The 18,282-nt window shown below is 50.4% G+C and overlaps 1 protein-coding gene across 1 annotated transcript in view; it reads left to right on the top strand.

Moving 5' to 3' along the window:
- LOC147092174 (plasma protease C1 inhibitor-like) overlaps nucleotides 1-17,870 on the top strand; it is a 55,843-nt gene extending 37,973 nt beyond the window's left edge. Inside the window, exons 5-6 of the mRNA XM_085975560.1 lie at nucleotides 3,272-3,491; nucleotides 16,612-17,870. Of these exons, the coding sequence (XP_085831686.1) occupies nucleotides 3,272-3,491; nucleotides 16,612-16,865 (474 nt within the window). The 3' untranslated portion in view covers nucleotides 16,866-17,870. The remainder of the gene's footprint in view (nucleotides 1-3,271; nucleotides 3,492-16,611) is intronic.
- The last annotated feature ends 412 nt before the right edge of the window (nucleotides 17,871-18,282 follow it).

The following is an 18,282-nucleotide window of genomic DNA, read 5'->3' as shown; positions in this document are numbered from 1 at the left end:
TGTTTTGTGACACTTAGTTCCTGTTTTTTCCCCTTTTACTACTTTACCTTTTACTCCATACCTTCTGTCCCTTCCTGACACGTTCTGTTTTTTAATTTCCCCACTGCTACCCATGTCTATGACCTTCTCCATTGTCATTTCTGTTATTTGCTCTCTAGAAACCTCCCCCCCACTAATTAGTTTAAAGCCCTCTCTACAGCCCTAGTTACATGATTCGCCAGGACTCTAGTCCCAGCACTGGCCAAGTGGAGTCCGTCCCAATGGAACAGCTCCCTCCTGTCCCAGTACTGGTGCCAGTGTCCCAAGAAGCAAAACCCATTTCTCCCACACCAGTCTTTGAGCCACGCATTTAACTCTTTCATTTTATTTATCCTAGCCAAATTCACTCATGGCTCAGGTAATAACCCAGAGATTATTACCCTTGAGGATCTGTTTTTTAATTTGACACCTAGCTGCTCATACTCCTTTAACAGAACCTTCTTCCTTGTCCTATCTACGTCGTTTGTACCAACATGGACCACAACAACTGGATCCTCCCCCTCCCACTCCAAGTTTCTTTCCAGCCCAAAAGAGATGTCCTTAACCCTGGCACCGGGCAGGCAACACAGCCTTCGGGACTCCCGCTCTTGACTGCAGAGAACCCTATCTATCCCCCTAATGATACTATCCCCTACCACTACAACATTTCTTTTTACTCCCTCCACTTGAATGGCTCCCTGTACCACGGTGCTGTAGCCAGGTTGCTCATCCTCCCTGCAGTCCCCGCTCCTGCCCTCACAGGGAGTAAGAACCTCAATCCTGCTTGACAAGAGCAAGGGCTGCGGCTCCTTCAACGCTACATCCTGGATCCCTGTACCTTCCTCACTCATAGTCACACCATCCTGTCCCTGACCACGGACTACATCTGCAGTAATTAATTTCATAGGTGTGACCACCTCCTGAAACATAGAGTCCAGGAACTTCTCCCCCTCCCTGATGTGTCGCAGTGTCTGAAGCTCGGTCTCAAGCTCTTTAACATGGAGCTTGAGTTCCTCTAGCAGCAAACACTTATCGCAAATATAATCACCATGAGCCTCAATGGGGTCCACCAGCTCCCACATTTCGCAACAGTGACACATCACCTGTTCACCCATATCTGTGTAATTAATTAAATTTCTTATTATTAGTTATGAAGACCCTCTGCCCCGATATAAATGATAATATTACACCACTATTTAATCGGACTTACCAACTTAAAGGTATAGAAGAGAAGGAAGAGAACCTACCAACCAGTTGATCACCAACCTCCCTCGTGGAAGCTGTCTGGGGTACCTGTCCAGTTGAATTGTCTCACTGCTCCACGTCCGCAGTGTTGGATTAGTCTGAGAGAGGGAAGCAAAACAGAGCAACAAGCACCCCCTCACCTCCCACTTGCCCAAACTCTGCCACTTACCAAACTCTACTTAAACTCAATGCGACCGCACTCAGCGCTACCGCACTAAGCCCGCCCCTTTTTATACCCGGATTCTACTTCCGGTTTCAACTCCCCAACAGCTTAATTTACTCTGAAAAATTAAACGTACTTCAAATAATTCACTTTTTTACTGACTAAAATTCAGTAAATGCACTTAAAAGACTTTTTCTGCCACTGACCTTCCTAAGGTGTGGTGCCCAGAACTGCTCCCAGTGCTCCAGGTGTGCTGTAACCAGGGCTTTGAATAGCTGCCGCTTAACTTCTATCCCCTTGTATTCTAGTCCTCTCATTGAAACTTATAAAATTCTAACAGGACTGGACAGACTAGATGCAGGAAGGATGTTCCCGATGGCGGGGAAGTCCAGGACCAGGGGTCACAGTCTAAGAATAAGGGGTAAGCCATTTAGGACAGAGATGAGGAGGAATTTCTTCACCCAGAGAGTGGTGAACCTGTGGAATTCTCTACCAAACAAGGCAGTTGAGGCCAATTCATTAAATATATTCAAGAAGGAGTTGGATATATTTCTTAAGGCTAAAGGGATCAAGGAATATGGGGAGAAAGCAGGGACAGGGTACTGAGTTTGGATGATCAGCCATGATCTCATTGAATGGCGGAGCAGGCTCGAGGGGCCGAATGGCCTACTCCTGCTCCTATCTTCTATGTTCTATGTTTCTATAAAGGCCAGCATTCCATTAGCCTATTTGATTATTTTCTGTACCTGTTCATGACATTTTAATGATCCATGTACCTGGACCCGCAAGTCTCCTTGGATCTCCACTGTTTTTAACTTTTCACCACTTAGAAAGAACCCTGTTCTATCATTTTTGCGTCCTATGTTCCTCTGTAACAGGCTCGAGGGGGTTGAACGGGCCTACTCCTGTTCCTATGGTAACAGGTTCGAGCGGGCTAATGGGCCTACTCCTGTTCCTGTGATAATAGGCTCAAGGGGGCTGAACGGGCCTACTCCTGTTCCTATGGTAACAGGTTCGAGCGGGCTAATGGGCCTACTCCTGTTCTTATGGTACCAGGATCGAGGGGGCTGAACGGGCCTACTCCTGTTCCTATGATAACAGGCTTGAGTGGGCTAACGGGCCTACTCCTGTTCCTATGGTAACAGGATCGAGGGGGCCGAACGGGCCTACTCCTGTTCCTATGGTAACAGGTTCGAGGGGGCCAAACGGGCCTACTCCTGTTCCTATGGTAACAGGCTCGAGGGGGCCGAACGGGTCTACTCCTGATCCTATGGTAACAGGCTCGAGGGGGCCGAATGGGCCTACTGCTGTTCCTATGGTAACAGGATCAAGGGGGCTGAACGGGCCTACTCCTGTTCCTATGGTAACAGGATCAAGGGGGCTGAAGGGGCCTACTCCTATTCCCATGGTAATAGGCTCGAGGGGGCCAAACGGGCCAACTCCTGTTCCTATGGTAACAGGCTCGAGGGGGCCGAACGGGTCTACTCCTGATCCTATGGTAACAGGCTCGAGGGGGCCGAACGGGCCTACTCCTGTTCCTATGGTAACAGGCTCGAGGGGGCCGAACGGGTCTACTCCTGATCCTATGGTAACAGGCTCGAGGGGGCCGAACGGGCCTACTCCTGTTCCTATGGTAACAGGATCAAGGGGGCTGAAGGGGCCTACTCCTATTCCTATGGTAATAGGCTCGAGGGGGCCAAACGGGCCTACTCCTGTTCCTATGTTTCCATTCATCCCATCTGTCTGGGCCTGCAGTTGACCACAGAGGGGTGACAGGTCACTGGGCTGCATCCTTCGAAGGGACAGCTTAACCGTTGCTGATCTCCTTTGCTTCTGTCTCCTCAGGTTGCGAAGTTCCAGATGTTCGGGAAAAACAGCCTGATCGTCATCCTGCCACAGAATCCCGAGCAGAGCCTATCAGAGGTCGAGCAAGCCCTCACCATCGATAATCTGAACGCTATTATGAAGGAACTGCAGAAAACCAATTACAAGCCAACCAATGTGATGTTGCCCAAACTCAACCTGGACTTTACCCAGGATCTGGTGCAACCACTCAGTGACATGGGTGAGCATTCAGCTCAACACTATCAATATAAATAGGCTCCTGTCTCTAACCCCTGCAGTACCTGCCCCGGGAGCGCTCGATGCTGACACTGGGTATAAAGTGGGGGACACACTGTCAGGGTAATGTAGAGGGAGCTCTACACTGTATCTAACCCGTGCTGTAAATGCCCCGGAGCGCTCGATGCTGACACTGGGTATAAAGTGGGGACACACTGTCAGGGTAATGTAGAGGGAGCTCTACACTGTATCTAACCCGTGCTGTACCTGCCCTGGGAGCGCTCGATGCTGACACTGGGTATAAAGTGGGGGACACACTGTCAGGGTAATGTAGAGGGAGCTCTGCACTGTATCTAACCCGTGCTGTACCTGCCCTGGGAGCACTCGATGCTGACACTGGGTATAAAGTGGGGACACACTGTCAGGGTAATGTAGAGGGAGCTCTACGCTGTATCTAACCCATGCTGTACCTGCCCTGGGAGCGCTCGATGCTGACACTGGGTATAAAGTGGGGGACACACTGTCAGGGTAATGTAGAGGGAGCTCTACACTGTATTTAACCCGTGCTGTAAGTGCCCCGGGAGCGCTCGATGCTGACACTGGGTATAAAGTGGGGACACACTGTCAGGATAATGTAGAGGGAGCTCTGCACTGTATCTAACCCGTGCTGTACCTGCCCTGGGAGCGCTCGATGCTGACACTGGGTATAAAGTGGGGACACACTGTCAGGGTAATGTAGAGGGAGCTCTGCACTGTATCTAACCCGTGCTGTACCTGCCCTGGGAGCGCTCGATGCTAACACTGGGTATAAAGTGAGGGACACACTGTCAGGGTAATGTAGAGGGAGCTCTACACTGTATCTAACCCGTGCTGTACCTGCCCTGGGAGCGCTCGATGCTGACACTGGGTATAAAGTGGGGGACACACTGTCAGGGTAATGTAGAGGGAGCTCTACGCTGTATCTAACCCATGCTGTACCTGCCCTGGGAGCGCTCGATGCTGACACTGGGTATAAAGTGGGGGACACACTGTCAGGGTAATGTAGAGGGAGCTCTACACTGTATTTAACCCGTGCTGTAAGTGCCCCGGGAGCGCTCGATGCTGACACTGGGTATAAAGTGGAGGACACACTGTCAGGGTAATGTAGAGGGAGCTCTACACTGTATCTAACCAGTGCTGTACCTGCCCTGGGAGTGCTCGATGCTGACACTGGGTATAAAGTGGGGGACATACTGTCAGGGTAATGTAGAGGGAGCTCTACACTGTATCTAACCCGTGCTGTACCTGCCCTGGGAGCGCTCGATGCTGACACTGGGTATAAAGTGGGGGACACACTGTCAGGGTAATGTAGAGGGAGCTCTACACTGTATTTAACCCGTGCTGTAAGTGCCCCGGGAGCGCTCGATGCTGACACTGGGTATAAAGTGGGGGACACACTGTCAGGGTAATGTAGAGGGAGCTCTACACTGTATCTAACCCATGCTGTACCTGCCCTGGGAGCGCTCGATGCTGACACTGGGTATAAAGTGGGGACACACTGTCAGGGTAATGTAGAGGGAGCTCTACACTGTATCTAACCCGTGCTGTACCTGCCCTGGTAGCGCTCGATGCTGACACTGGGTATAAAGTGGGGACACACTGTCAGGGTAATGTAGAGGGAGCTCTACACTGTATCTAACCCGTGCTGTACCTGCTCTGGGAGTGCTCGATGCTGACACTGGGTATAAAGTGGGGGACACACTGTCAGGGTAATGTAGAGGGAGCTCTACACTGTATCTAACCCGTGCTGTACCTGCCCTGGTAGCGCTCGATGCTGACACTGGGTATAAAGTGGGGACACACTGTCAGGGTAATGTAGAGGGAGCTCTACACTGTATCTAACCTGTGCTGTACCTGCCCTGGGAGCGCTCGATGCTGACACTGTGTATGAAGTGGGGACACTGTTGAGTCTGTGTGTTCCAGATATACTTATTTTAAATAACTGGACACAGACAACAGGAAAAACTTAAACAGGTCTTTACTACTTGAAGGTCAGGGCTGAACTGCTTTACAAATTACTACACAGAGCTTATATACCGGTGTGGTCACCACCGGTACTACAATATACAGTAGCAAGAGAAAGTGGTCCATCTTCTTAAGGTAGTTCTCTTAAGGTGGTACAGGTTACATACACCACAATTCCTCCCTTTTTAGCTTAACAGTGTACACCCCAATTTAAACATAACATGGATAACATATATACAACTTTCATGCAACTGTTCAAAGATTCAGTCTCTGAGGAGGCCTCCTGATCCGAGTTGGATAACGCCTTTCAGGGGTCTCTGATTCTGGTTGCTGGGGTGACTCCTCTAATTGATCTCTTATGGATTGAACATCCTCATGTACGTTCGCGTTTGAGGTAGATGCTACAGGTTCAATAATTTCTTCCACTGGTGTCTCTGCCGTAGCCATGGGTTCGACCCTTGTTCTCGATTCTACAAGTTGGTCAGCATGACGTCGTATTACGTTTTCACCAAACTCTACCGTGTACATCAGGGGTCCTTGTCTGGCACGAATTGTTCCAGATTGCCATTTCTCATTCTTATAGTCCCGGGCTAACACTGGTTGTCCTATTTCGAAACTCCGAGTGGTCTTGTTATTTACATGCTGGAACTGTTTGTGTTTGACTTCCCTACGCACATTTGGTTTTAACAAATCCAACCTGGACCGCAACCTCCTGTTATAAAACATCATGGCAGGACTTTGATTTGTCACTGCATGCGTGGCGTTTCGATATGCCATTAGGAAATTGTCCACCTTGTGTTGTAGTGGAATATGGTCTTCGCTCATGGCCTTTATCGCCTTTTTGAACGTTTGTACAAATCTCTCGGCCAACCCATTTGTAGCCGGATGATATGGGGCAGATGTATAGTGTTTCACCCCATTCTTCTTCATGAATTTCTGGAATTCTTCTGACACGAACTGCGGTCCGTTGTCTGAACATATCTGTTCTGGCAATCCATTTCTTGCAAATATGGTTCTTAGAACTGCGATCGTCTTTTCCGAGGTAGTGGTCGCCATCTTAATCACTTCTGGCCATTTAGAATGTGCGTCTACCGCTATCAAAAACATGGAATCCATGAATGGACCTGCAAAGTCGATATGTACACGCTGCCATGGGGTTGAAGGCCATTCCCATGGATGCAGCGGTGCAATTGGAGGTGCATTTTGAACTTTTTGGCACCCTGAGCAGCTTTTAGTCAGATCCTCTATTTGTTTGTCGATACCTGGCCACCACACATAAGCCCTAGCAAGGCTTTTCACCTTGACTCCCCCCAGATGACCTTCATGCAGTTCCTTTAGAACTCTCTCCCTTAATTTAGGAGGAATAATCACCCTTGTTCCATACATCAATGTTCCTTGACAAACGGACAGCTGTTCTCGTCTGGCTGAGAATGCCGGTAACAGTGGTTCGCCAAGAGCTGGCCATCCCTTCACTGTCAATTCGTAGACCCGAGGCAGTGTCGGGTCGTTCCTGGTCTCTCTCTCAATACTCGCATTGGTGGCTGGCAAACATTCGATGATGGTCGAGTGAAATAATTCAATAGGGTCAACTGTCGGTGCCTCTTCCGCTGTAGGTAGTGGCAGGCGTGACAGCCCATCAGCATTACCATGTTGCTTTGTACCTTTGAATTCGATCTCATATTGATGTGCCCCTAGGAAAAGGGACCGTCTCTGGAGCCTCTGCGCTGTCATCACCGAAACACCCTTCTTAGGGTTAAAAATGGAAACCAACGGCTGGTGGTCTGTCAGCAGCGTAAACTTTTGGCCTTGCAGGTAATGATTACATTTTTTTACTCCCCACACGAGGCTGAGAGCCTCCCTATCTATCTGAGCATAGTTGCGCTCAGCGGAGGTCAATGATCTGGATGCGAACGCGACTGGTCTTTCCAAGCCATTTGGCAACTTATGTGATAGCACTGCCCCAATACCATATGGAGAAGCATCACAAGCTAAACGAATAGGCAGCGTTGGGTTAAAGTGAGCCAACACTTCCTTAGAGGTGATCAATGCCTTGCTTTTGTGAAAAGCCCGCTTACAGTCCTCGCTCCACTTCCATGGCACTCCCTTTTGTAAGAGAGCGTTCAGCGGGTGTAGCACCGTGGATAAATTTGGCAGAAACTTATGGTAATAGTTAATCAACCCTAGGAACGACCTCAACTGGGATACATTTTCCGGAGCGGGAACCTTCACAACAGCTTCGATCTTGTCAGGTGACTTGTGAAGCCCCTCCTGGTCAATGACGTGACCACAGTACGAGATTCGCTTCTGAAAGAACTCACATTTCTGGCGATTAACTCGAAGTCCATACTCTTTCAATCTGGTGAGCACCTGTTCCAAATTAGCAAGGTGTTCCTCATCATCATCTCCTGTAATAAGAATGTCGTCCAGATAGCATTGTGTGCCAGGAATTCCCTGTAATACCTGCTCCATGGCCCTTTGCCAAATCGCTGGAGCCGATGCCACTCCAAAAACCAGTCTATTATACCGATATAAGCCCTTATGCGTGTTGATCGTGAGATACTGGCGTGACGCTTCATCAACTTCCATCTGTAAGTACGCCTGCGCCAGGTCTATCTTGGTGAAGTGTTTCCCACCAGACAACGAAGCGAAGATATCCTCAATCCGCGGAAGCGGATATTGCACCGTGTGAAGAACCGGATTAACAGTGATCTTGAAATCGCCACAGATGCGAACCTTCCCCGGTTCCCCCGGCTTGTTGCTCAATGAACGCTTCATGACGGGAACAATGGGCGTGGCCCATTCGCTCCAGTCCACCTTTGACAGTACTCCTGAACGTTCTAGCCCTTCCAGCTCAGCTTCCACAGCAGGTCGTATCGCATAAGGTACCGGGCTGGCTTTGAAAAATTTCGGGTTTGCATGTTCTTCAACCTTGATGTTTGCCGTAATTCCTTTCAGTGTTCCCAGTCCCTGTTGGAACACCTCCTTAGCATCGTCCAATATTCTGGACAGTCGTTTAGGTTTGACATCGTCCTTTTTACCGGAATCTACAGTTAGTGCTTTTAAGGAATGCCAGTCCATATTTATTCTCCTGATCCATTCCCGTCCCAGTAGTGGTGGACCTCCCTCAGGTAACACATACAAGTCCATTCCTTTGCTTTCTTTACCCTTGTGGACCACCTTTACTTTTATCTTTCCGATGGGGTACACTCTTTGCCCCGTGTATGTTTTTAATACAATCTCCGTATCCCTTAGGGGAATGTGTGAGAATAACCTTTTGTAATCTTGCTTATTCATGACCGTCAATGCCGATCCCATGTCCAATTCCATCTTCACTTGGACTCCTGCTATCTGGAGTGTAACCCAAATAGTTTGGTGGTCTGCTGTGTTACCCACATTATGTATTCTTAGACAACCCAGTTCCTTACTGCTGGAGTCTGAATCCGTCTTCTGTTCATCCGAACTGTTCTCTGTCACCTTGTGTACTTTTTTGTACTTCTTCTGTGGTGACTTTTTGTTGCTGGTCTTCTTTCCTGACCGGCATACTTTTGCTATGTGACCGAGTCTGCCACATTTTCTGCATTCTTGATCTTTGAACCAGCACTGGTTCTGATCGTGCGTTGTCCTTCCGCAACGATAGCACTTTACTGCACCCAATGCCATTTGATTGGTGCTGAGTTCCGATGGCCTTAGCTGCATTTCTGCGGTGCCTCGTGCTGCTGTCTCGTGCGATGCTGCAATGGTGACAGCTTTATCTAGCGTAAGGTCCTTTTCCTCTAGCAGTCGCTTCTGAGTTCCTTCTTTTAATAGTCCACACACGAACTTATCTCTCAGAGCATCTGCTAGTCCTGTACCAAACTGACAGTACTTTGATAGCTTGCGCAGTTCAATTAAGAATTCAGCGTTGCTTTCCTCTTTCAGCTGTGTTCTTCTGTAAAATTTAAATCGTTCCGCTATCAGCAGCAGCGTGGGGTTTAAATGCTCTTGCAGGATAGTAACAATATTCGCGAAAGTCTTATCCGCCGGTTTATCTGGTATTACAAGGTGCCTTAATAACCCGTACGTCTTCGCACCCATCGAGTTTAATAGGGTTAGTGCTTTCTTTTCAGCCGGTATCTCATTTGCTGCACAATAAACTTCAATATGCTCCACATAAGTGGCCTAATCTTCGACATCGCTATCAAAAGCAGTGATGTTACCATTTTTAGGCATCCTTGTAAGTTTCTTTAAGTATTTTATTTTATTGATATTTTATTCTTTTTTTCCAAAATGGCGGCTTCCCGTGCTTGGCGGCTTTTCCCGCGCTTGTCTTCTTCCTGCGCCGACTAAAATGGCGGCTTCCCGCGCTTGGCTTCTTCCCCCGCTGGCTACAATGGCGATTACCGCGCTGTTGCCGTTCTCGCCTCCCAGCGGTCCTTAATTTCCCCCGACGCTGCTGCTTTTACTCCCCGCTGTCCTCGTGGGTATTAGCGCTTCCTTTCTTGCTGCGCGTCTATTCCGATTGCAGCCCGGCCCTTTACACCGGCTGCGGTCGAGTTCTCCGCCCTTTTTCCACCGGTCTCGCCCCCCTTCTCCACTGACAACGCGGCCGACTTTCTGCCCGTGTCGCTAGATCGGCTTACCCACCGCCGTGGAAGAAGGATGATCACTGCCTGTCGCTGATGGTGGACTTCGTGGTCAGCAATTCCAACCCGGGTTCTCGATGCCTCCCGTGCGAATGCGGTGCTCAGCAGGATGATGAGGGCGGATGACTCTTCGCGACGCCCGTTCTAGGGACGAAGCTGCCTTGGATGCAATTGCCGCTGGGTAAGATCGACTCGTCGCCACTGTTGAGTCTGTGTGTTCCAGATATACTTATTTTAAATAACTGGACACAGACAACAGGAAAAACTTAAACAGGTCTTTACTACTTGAAGGTCAGGGCTGAACTGCTTTACAAATTACTACACAGAGCTCATATACCGGTGTGGTCACCACCGGTACTACAATATACAGTAGCAAGAGAAAGTAATCCATCTTCTTAAGGTAGTTCTCTTAAGGTGGTACAGGTTACATACACCACAGACACACTGTCAGGGTAATGTAGAGGGAGCTCTACACTGTATCTAACCTGTGCTGTACCTGCCCCGGGAGCGCTCGATGCTGACACTGGGTATAAAGTGCGGGCACACTGTCAGGGTAATGTAGAGGGAGCTCTACACTGTATCTAACCCGTGCTGTACCTGCCCTGGGAGCGCTCGATGCTGACACTGGGTATAAAGTGGGGACACACTGTCAGGGTAATGTAGAGGGAGCTCTACACTGTATCTAACCCGTGCTGTACCTGCCCTGGGAGCACTCGATGCTGCCACTGGGTATAATGTGGGGGACACACTGTCAGGGTAATGTAGAGGGAGCTCTACACTGTATCTAGCCCTTGCTGTCCCTGCCCTGGTAGCGCTCGATGCTGACACTGGGTATAAAGTGGGGACACACTGTCAGGGTAATGTAGAGGGAGCTCTACACTGTATCTAGCCCGTGCTGTCCCTGCCCTGGTAGCGCTCGATGCTGACACTGGGTATAAAGTGCAGACACACTGTCAGGGTAATGTAGAGGGAGCTCTACACTGTATCTAACCCGTGCTGTACCTGCCCTGGGAGCGCTCGATGCTGACACTGGGTATAAAGTGGGGACACACTGTCAGGGTAATGTAGAGGGAGCTCTACACTGTATCTAACCCGTGCTGTACCTGCCCTGGGAGCGCTCGATGCTGACACTGGGTATAAAGTGGGGGACACACTGTCAGGGTAATGTAGAGGGAGCTCTGCACTGGAGCTAACCCGTGCTGTACCTGCCCTGGGAGCACTCGATGCTGACACTGGGTATAAAGTGGGGACACACTGTCAGGGTAATGTAGAGGGAGCACTGCACTGTATCTAACCCATGCTGTAGCTGCCCTGGGAGCGCTCGATGCTGACACTGGGTATAAAGTGTGGACACACTGTCAGGGTAATGTAGAGGGAGCTCTACACTGTATCTAACCCGTGCTGTACCTTCCCTGGGAGCGCTCGATGCTGACACTGGGTATAAAGTGGGGGACACACTGTCAGGGTAATGTAGAGGGAGCTCTACACTGTATCTCACCCATGCTGTACCTGCCCTGGGAGCGCTCGATGCTGACACTGGGTATAAAGTGGGGGACACACTGTCAGGGTAATGTATAGGGAGCTCTACACTGTATCTAACACGTGCTGCACCTGCCCTGGGAGCGCTCGATGCTGACACTGGTTATAAAGTGGGGGGACACACTGTCACGGTAATGTAGAGGGAGCTCTACACTGTATCTAACCCGTGCTGTACCTGCCCTGGGAGCGCTCGATGCTGACACTGGGTATAAAGTGGGGACACACTGTCAGGGTAATATAGAGGGAGCTCTACACTGTATCTAACCCATGCTGTACCTGCCCTGGGAGCGCTCGATGCTGACACTGGGTATAAAGTGGGGACACACTGTCAGGGTAATGTAGAGGGAGCTCTACACTGTATCTAACCCGTGCTGTACCTGCCCTGGGAGCGCGCGATGCTGACACTGGGTATAAAGTGTGGACACACTGTCAGGGTAATGTAGAGGGAGCTCTACACTGTATCTAACCCGTGCTGTACCTGCCCTGGGAGCGCTCGATGCTGACACTGGGTATAAAGTGGGGACACACTGTCAGGGTAATGTAGAGGGAGCTCTACACTGTATCTAACCCGTGCTGTACCTGCCCTGGGAGCGCTCGATGCTGACACTGGGTATAAAGTCGGGGGACACACTGTCAGGGTAATGTAGAGTGAGCTCTACACTGTATCTAACCTGTGCTGTACCTGCCCTGGGAGCGCTCGATGCTGACACTGGGTATAAAGTGGGGGACACACTGTCAGGGTAATGTAGAGGGAGCTCTACACTGCATCTAACCCCGTGCTGCACCTGCTCTGGGAGCGCTCGATGCTGACACTGGGTATAAAGTGGGGACACACTGTCAGGGTAATGTAGAGGGAGCTCTACACTGTATCTAACCTGTGCTGTACCTGCCCTGGGAGCGCTCGATGCTGACACTGGGTATAAAGTGGGGACACACTGTCAGGGTAATGTAGAGGTAGCTCTACACTGTATCTAACCCATGCTGTACCTGCCCTGGGAGCGCTCGATGCTGACACTGGGTATAAAGTGGGGACACACTGTCAGGGTAATGTAGAGGTAGCTCTACACAGTATCTAACCCGTGCTGTACCTGCCCTGGGAGCGCTCGATGCTGACACTGGGTATAAAGTGGGGACACACTGTCAGGGTAATGTAGAGGGAGCTCTACACTGTATCTAACCCGTGCAGTACCTGCCCTGGGAGCGCTCGATGCTGACACTGGGTATAAAGTGGGGACACACTGTCAGGGTAATGTAGAGGGAGCTCTACACTGTATCTAACCCGTGCTGTACCTGCCCTGGGAGCGCTCGATGCTGACACTGGGTATAAAGTGGGGACACACTGTCAGGGTAATGTAGAGGGAGCTCTACACTGTATCTAACCCGTGCTGTACCTGCCCCGGGAGCGCTCGATGCTGACACTGGGTATAAAGTGGGGACACACTGTCAGGGTAATGTAGAGGGAGCTCTACACTGTATCTAACCTGTGCTGTACCTGCCCTGGGAGCGCTCGATGCTGACACTGGGTCTAAAGTGGGGGACACACTGTCAGGGTAATGTAGAGGGAGCTCTACACTGTATCTAACCCGTGCTGTACCTGCCCTGGGAGCGCTCGATGCTGACACTGGGTATAAAGTGGGGGACACACTGTCAGGGTAATGTAGAGGGAGCTCGACACTGTATCTAACCCGTGCTGTACCTGCCCTGGGAGCGCTCGATGCTGACACTGTGTATAAAGTGGGGGACACACTGTCAGGGTAATGTAGAGGGAGCTCTACACTGTATCTAACCCGTGCTGTACCTGCCCTGGGAGCGCTCGATGCTGACACTGGGTATAAAGTGGGGGGGGGCACTGTCTTGGGTCATGTAGAGGGAGCTCTGCACTGTATCTAACCCGTGCTGTACCAGAAAAAACAACAGAAAATGCTGGAAAATCTCAGCAGGCCAGGCAACATCCGTGGAGAGAGAAACAGTCAATGTTTCGGGTCGAAACCCTTCGTCCGAACTGAGAGAAAAGGCAGGAAATGAAATGGATTAAAAGGCAGTTTGGGGGTCTGGGAAACGGAGGAGGGGATGAAAGAAGAGACATTAAGAGATATTAAAGGTGAGACGAGATGGTAATAGGACAGGTAAAGATACAAGCAAGGCAAAAGGAGATGGTTATGGGACAAGTTAAGAAACAAAGCGATGGCTCTAGATGAGGCTTAAATGGCTCTGGCAGAACGACTGACTGCTGCCCTGTGGGAGAGAGTGGGAAAATAAAAAGCCAGAGGCGACATGAGGAAAAACTTGTTTACGCAGTGAGTGTTTAGGATTTGGATTATGGGGGAGAAATTGGGTGGAGTCGCAAACGGGGTGCCAAGCTCGCCTGGGCGCCAGATTTTGCGCTGCGATCGGAGCAGCAGCGATCGCCGGAAATTCAGCTTGAGCGCCCCAAGAGGGAGACGGGGCGAGGCTCGAGGCGCTCCGCGTCCCTCTTAGGGCGCTGAAACTGAATATTGCAGCGCAACGTGCCGCAGCGCCACATGCTGTGGCACGGCGTGCTGCGGTACTGCAGGCCTTCCTCCCATTCTTAAGGGGGAGGGGCCTGCACCAGCGCGATCGGAGATCGCGAGTGCCGGCAAAAGAGCCCGGCACCGAGGAGAAGTGCCGGGCTCTCGGAAAACAGCCGGCACTGCCGCGGGGGGAGATCAGGAGGCCGGGGACGGAGGAGCTGGCAGGCGGGCGCCGAAAAAAACAGCCGCCCCGCACCTCCACCTTAATTTGCGCCACTGCCGCCACAGGTAGGCCCCGTGAACCGGGCACGATTAGCGAGCGGCGCTACAGAGGCGGTCGCTGCCAAATATCGCGATCGGGGCCGTAGCGGGGCGCTGCGCACACCGATGACATCATCGGTGGCGGCGCAGCGCAACAGGCTAACGCTGCCATTAGCGCCCCAGCTAAATATCGCGGGAGGCGTGGCCAGTGGCGCTTAATCCACTGAGTGCCCTCTTTAGGCGCTAACTGGTGGCGCAGCCCACCGAATTTCTCCCCCTGAGTCCTAGAGTTATACAGCACAGAAAGAGGCCCTTCGGCCCATCGTGTCCGCGCCGGCCATCAAGCCCTGTCTATTCTAATCCCATTTTCCAGCACTTGGTCCGTAGCCTTGTATACTATGGCGTTTCAAGTGCTCATCTAAATGCTTCTTGAATGTTGTGAGGGTTCCTGCCTCTACCACCCTTTCAGGCAGTGAGTTCCAGATTCCAACCACCCTCTGGGTGAAAAAGCTTTTCCTCAAATCCCCTCTAAACCTCCTGCCCCTTACCTTGAAACTATGCCCCCTGGTTATTGACCCCTCTACTAAGGGGAAACGTTCCTTTCTATCTACCCTATCTATGCCCCTCATAATTTTGTACACCTCAATCAGGTTCCCCCTCAGCCTTCTCTGCCATGTATCTGCCCAATCACCCAAATCATACTCCTGCTCTTTTTTCTTATGTTCTTATGTTCCTCTCCCTGATTTTAATCGCTGCACCTTTGGCGGCCGTGCCTTCAGCTGCCAAGGCCCTAAGCTCTGGAATTCCCTCCCTAAACCTCTCCGCCTCTCTCTCCTCCTTTAAGACATTCCTTGAAACCTACCTCTTTGGCCAAGCTTTTGGTCACCTGTCCTAATATCTCCTTATAAGAACATAAGAACATAAGAAATAAGAGCAGGAGTAGGCCAATCGGCCCCTCGAGCTTGCTCCGCCATTCAATAAGATCATGGCTGATCTGATCCTAACCGCCAATCTACTATCACAGAACCATCTCCTGAATCTAACAGAATTAGACACACGAAATAGGAGCGGGATCAGGCTACACGGCCCCTGGGCGCGCTCCGCTACCCACAGGGCCATGACCGATCCGAACCTAGACTCATGTCCAAATTCCTGCCCGCTCCCCATAACCCTTAATTCCTTTTACTTCTAGGAAACTGTCTATTTCTGTTTTAAATTTATGTAATGATGTAGCTTCTACAGCTTTTTGGGGCAGCATATTCCATGGACCTACCACCCTCTGAGTGAAGTAGTTCCTCCTCATCTCAGTTTTGAAAGAGCAGCCCCTTATTCTAAGACTATGCCCCCTAGTTCTAGTTTCACCCATCATTGGGAACATCCTCCCCGCATCCACCCGATCCAACCCCTTCACAATCTTATATGTTTCAATAAGATCGCCTCTCATTCTTCTGAACTCCAATGAGTAGAGTCCCAATCTACTCAACCTCTCCTCATATGTCCATCCCCTCATCCCCGGGATTAACCGAGTGAACCTTCTTTGTACTGACTCGAGAGCAAGTATGTCTTTCTTAAGTATGGACACCAAAACTGTACGCAGTATTCCAGGTGCGATCTCACCAATACCTTGTACAACTGAAGCAATACCTCCCTATTTTTATATTCTATCCCCCTAACAATGAAAGCCAACATTCCATTGGCCTTCTTAATCACTTGCTGCACCTGCATACTAACCTTTTGAGTTTCGTGCACCAGGACCCCCAGATCCCTTTGTACTTCAGTACTTTCCAGTTTCTTGCCATTAAGATAATAACTTGCTCTACGATTTTTCCTGCCAAAGTGCATAACCTCACACTTTCCAGTATTGTATTCCATCTGCCAAATCTCTGCCCACTTACTTAGCCTGTCTATGTCCCCTTGCAGGTTTATTATGTCCTCCTCACTCACTACTTTCCCTCCCATCTTAGTATCATCTGCAAACTTTGATATGTTACACTCGGTCCCCTCCTCCAAATCGTTAATATAGATGTGGCTCAGTGTTAAATTGTGTTAGTTAATCAGTCTTGTGAAGTGCCTTGGGACGTTTGTTTCACTATGTTGAAGGCGCTGCATCAATACAACTTGCCGTTGTTAATTCTATGATTTATCTCTCCTCTACCCGCCTTGCCCCTCCCTCTCTCTCTCTCTCTCTCTCCCTCTCTCTCTCCAGGTCTGCAGGACGTCCTGTTGCAGCCCAACCTGTGCGGGATGACCAGCGGCGGGGGCCTGGAGATCTCGGACGCCAAGCACCGGGCCGCGCTCACCCTCGACGAGGAAGGGGTGGAGGCCGCCGCCGTCACGGCCATGTCGGTGGCTCGCAACGTCCTCGTCTTCGAGGTCCAGCACCCCTTCCTCTTGCTGCTCTGGAACGACGCGCTGGGCTACCCGCTCTTCATGGGGAAAGTCCTGGATCCGTCGCAGTGAGAGAAGACCAAGAAAACCCAACCCCGCTTCCCCCCCCAGCCGCTCACCCCTCCCACCCACTCGACCAGTCCGAATCACAGAACCTTGCCGCACAGAAGGAGGCCATTCAGACAGTCAGGCCCGTGCTAGCTCTATATCCAATTTGAAGGCTTCAATTGAATCTGCTCCCGTTGACTGTTCAGGCAGTACATTCCAGATCAGAGCAACTCGCTGCGTAAAATACATTTCTCCTCATCTGCTTCCCCCTCTGGTTCTTTTGCCGACTATCTTAAATCTGTGTCCTCTGGTTACCGACCCTCCTGCCAGTGGAAACAGTTTCTCCTTATCTACTCTATCAAAAGCTTTCCAGATTTTGAACACCTGGATCAAATCTGTCCTTAACCTTCTCTGCTCTAAGGAGAACAACCCCAGCTTCTCCAGTCTCTCCACGTAACTGAAGTCCCTCATCCCTGGTACCATTCTGGTCAATCTCCCCTTAACCTTCTCTGCTCTAAGGAGAACAACCCCAGCTTCTCCAGTCTCTCCACGTAACTGAAGTCCCTCATCCCTGGTACCATTCTGGTCAATCTCCCCTTAACCTTCTCTGCTCTAAAGAGAACAACCCCAGCTTCTCCAGTCTCTCCATGTAAATTAAGTCTCTCATTCCCTGGTACCACTCTGGTCAATCTCCTCTCTGCACCCTCTCCAAGGTCTTGACATCCTTCCTAAAGTATGGTGCCCAGAATTGGGAGACAATACTCCAGCTGAGGCCTAACCAGTGATTTATTAAGGGTTTAGCAATAATTTCCTTGTTTTTGTACTGGGAGGGGGTGGGGGGAGTGAACACGGGATACCACCTGCCCTGCCCCAACCCCCCCCGCCGTTCTGTGGAGTCTTTCTTTGCTCTGAAATCTCGCCAGCTCTCTTCCAGACCCATCCTGCATTCGCTGGGTTTCTTCCTTCCCCCAACACTCTCCCCCCCACCGCCAATTGCTTAATTCCCAATAAAAGGAAAAATAAAATCGATTTTTCATTTGTTTCCTCATTTCTCAAACCCGATTGGGTTGCAGGATGCTCCCTAAATATCTAACAGTTAGATGGGTAAGGGAGCTGATTGAAGTGCCGCTGTGTTTAGGGACGGTGCCTAATGTTCTATCAGTTAGATGGGTAAGGGAGCTGATTGAGGAGGGGCTGTGTTTAGGGATGGTCCCTAACTTTCCATCAAGTTAAATGGGTAAGGGAGCTGATTGTGGAGAGGATTTGTTTAGGGACAGTCTCTGACATTCTATCAGTTAGATGGGTAAGGGAGCTGATTGAAGTGTGGCTGTGTTGAGGGACGGTCCCTAACTTTACATTCTGCTAAATGGGAGTGAACGGGAAGGGGTTTGGTCCATTGGGATTCTCTGCAATGGGAGTGAATGGGAAGGGGTTTGGTTCC

This window comes from Somniosus microcephalus, unplaced genomic scaffold (genome assembly GCF_052327205.1).
Source record: "Somniosus microcephalus isolate GS21.2 unplaced genomic scaffold, FLI_Smic_1.0 unresolved_chr2, whole genome shotgun sequence".
Taxonomy (NCBI): Eukaryota; Metazoa; Chordata; class Chondrichthyes; order Squaliformes; family Somniosidae; genus Somniosus; species Somniosus microcephalus.
Note: the sequence above shows the minus strand (reverse complement) of the source record. Positions and strands in the feature narration are given on the sequence as shown.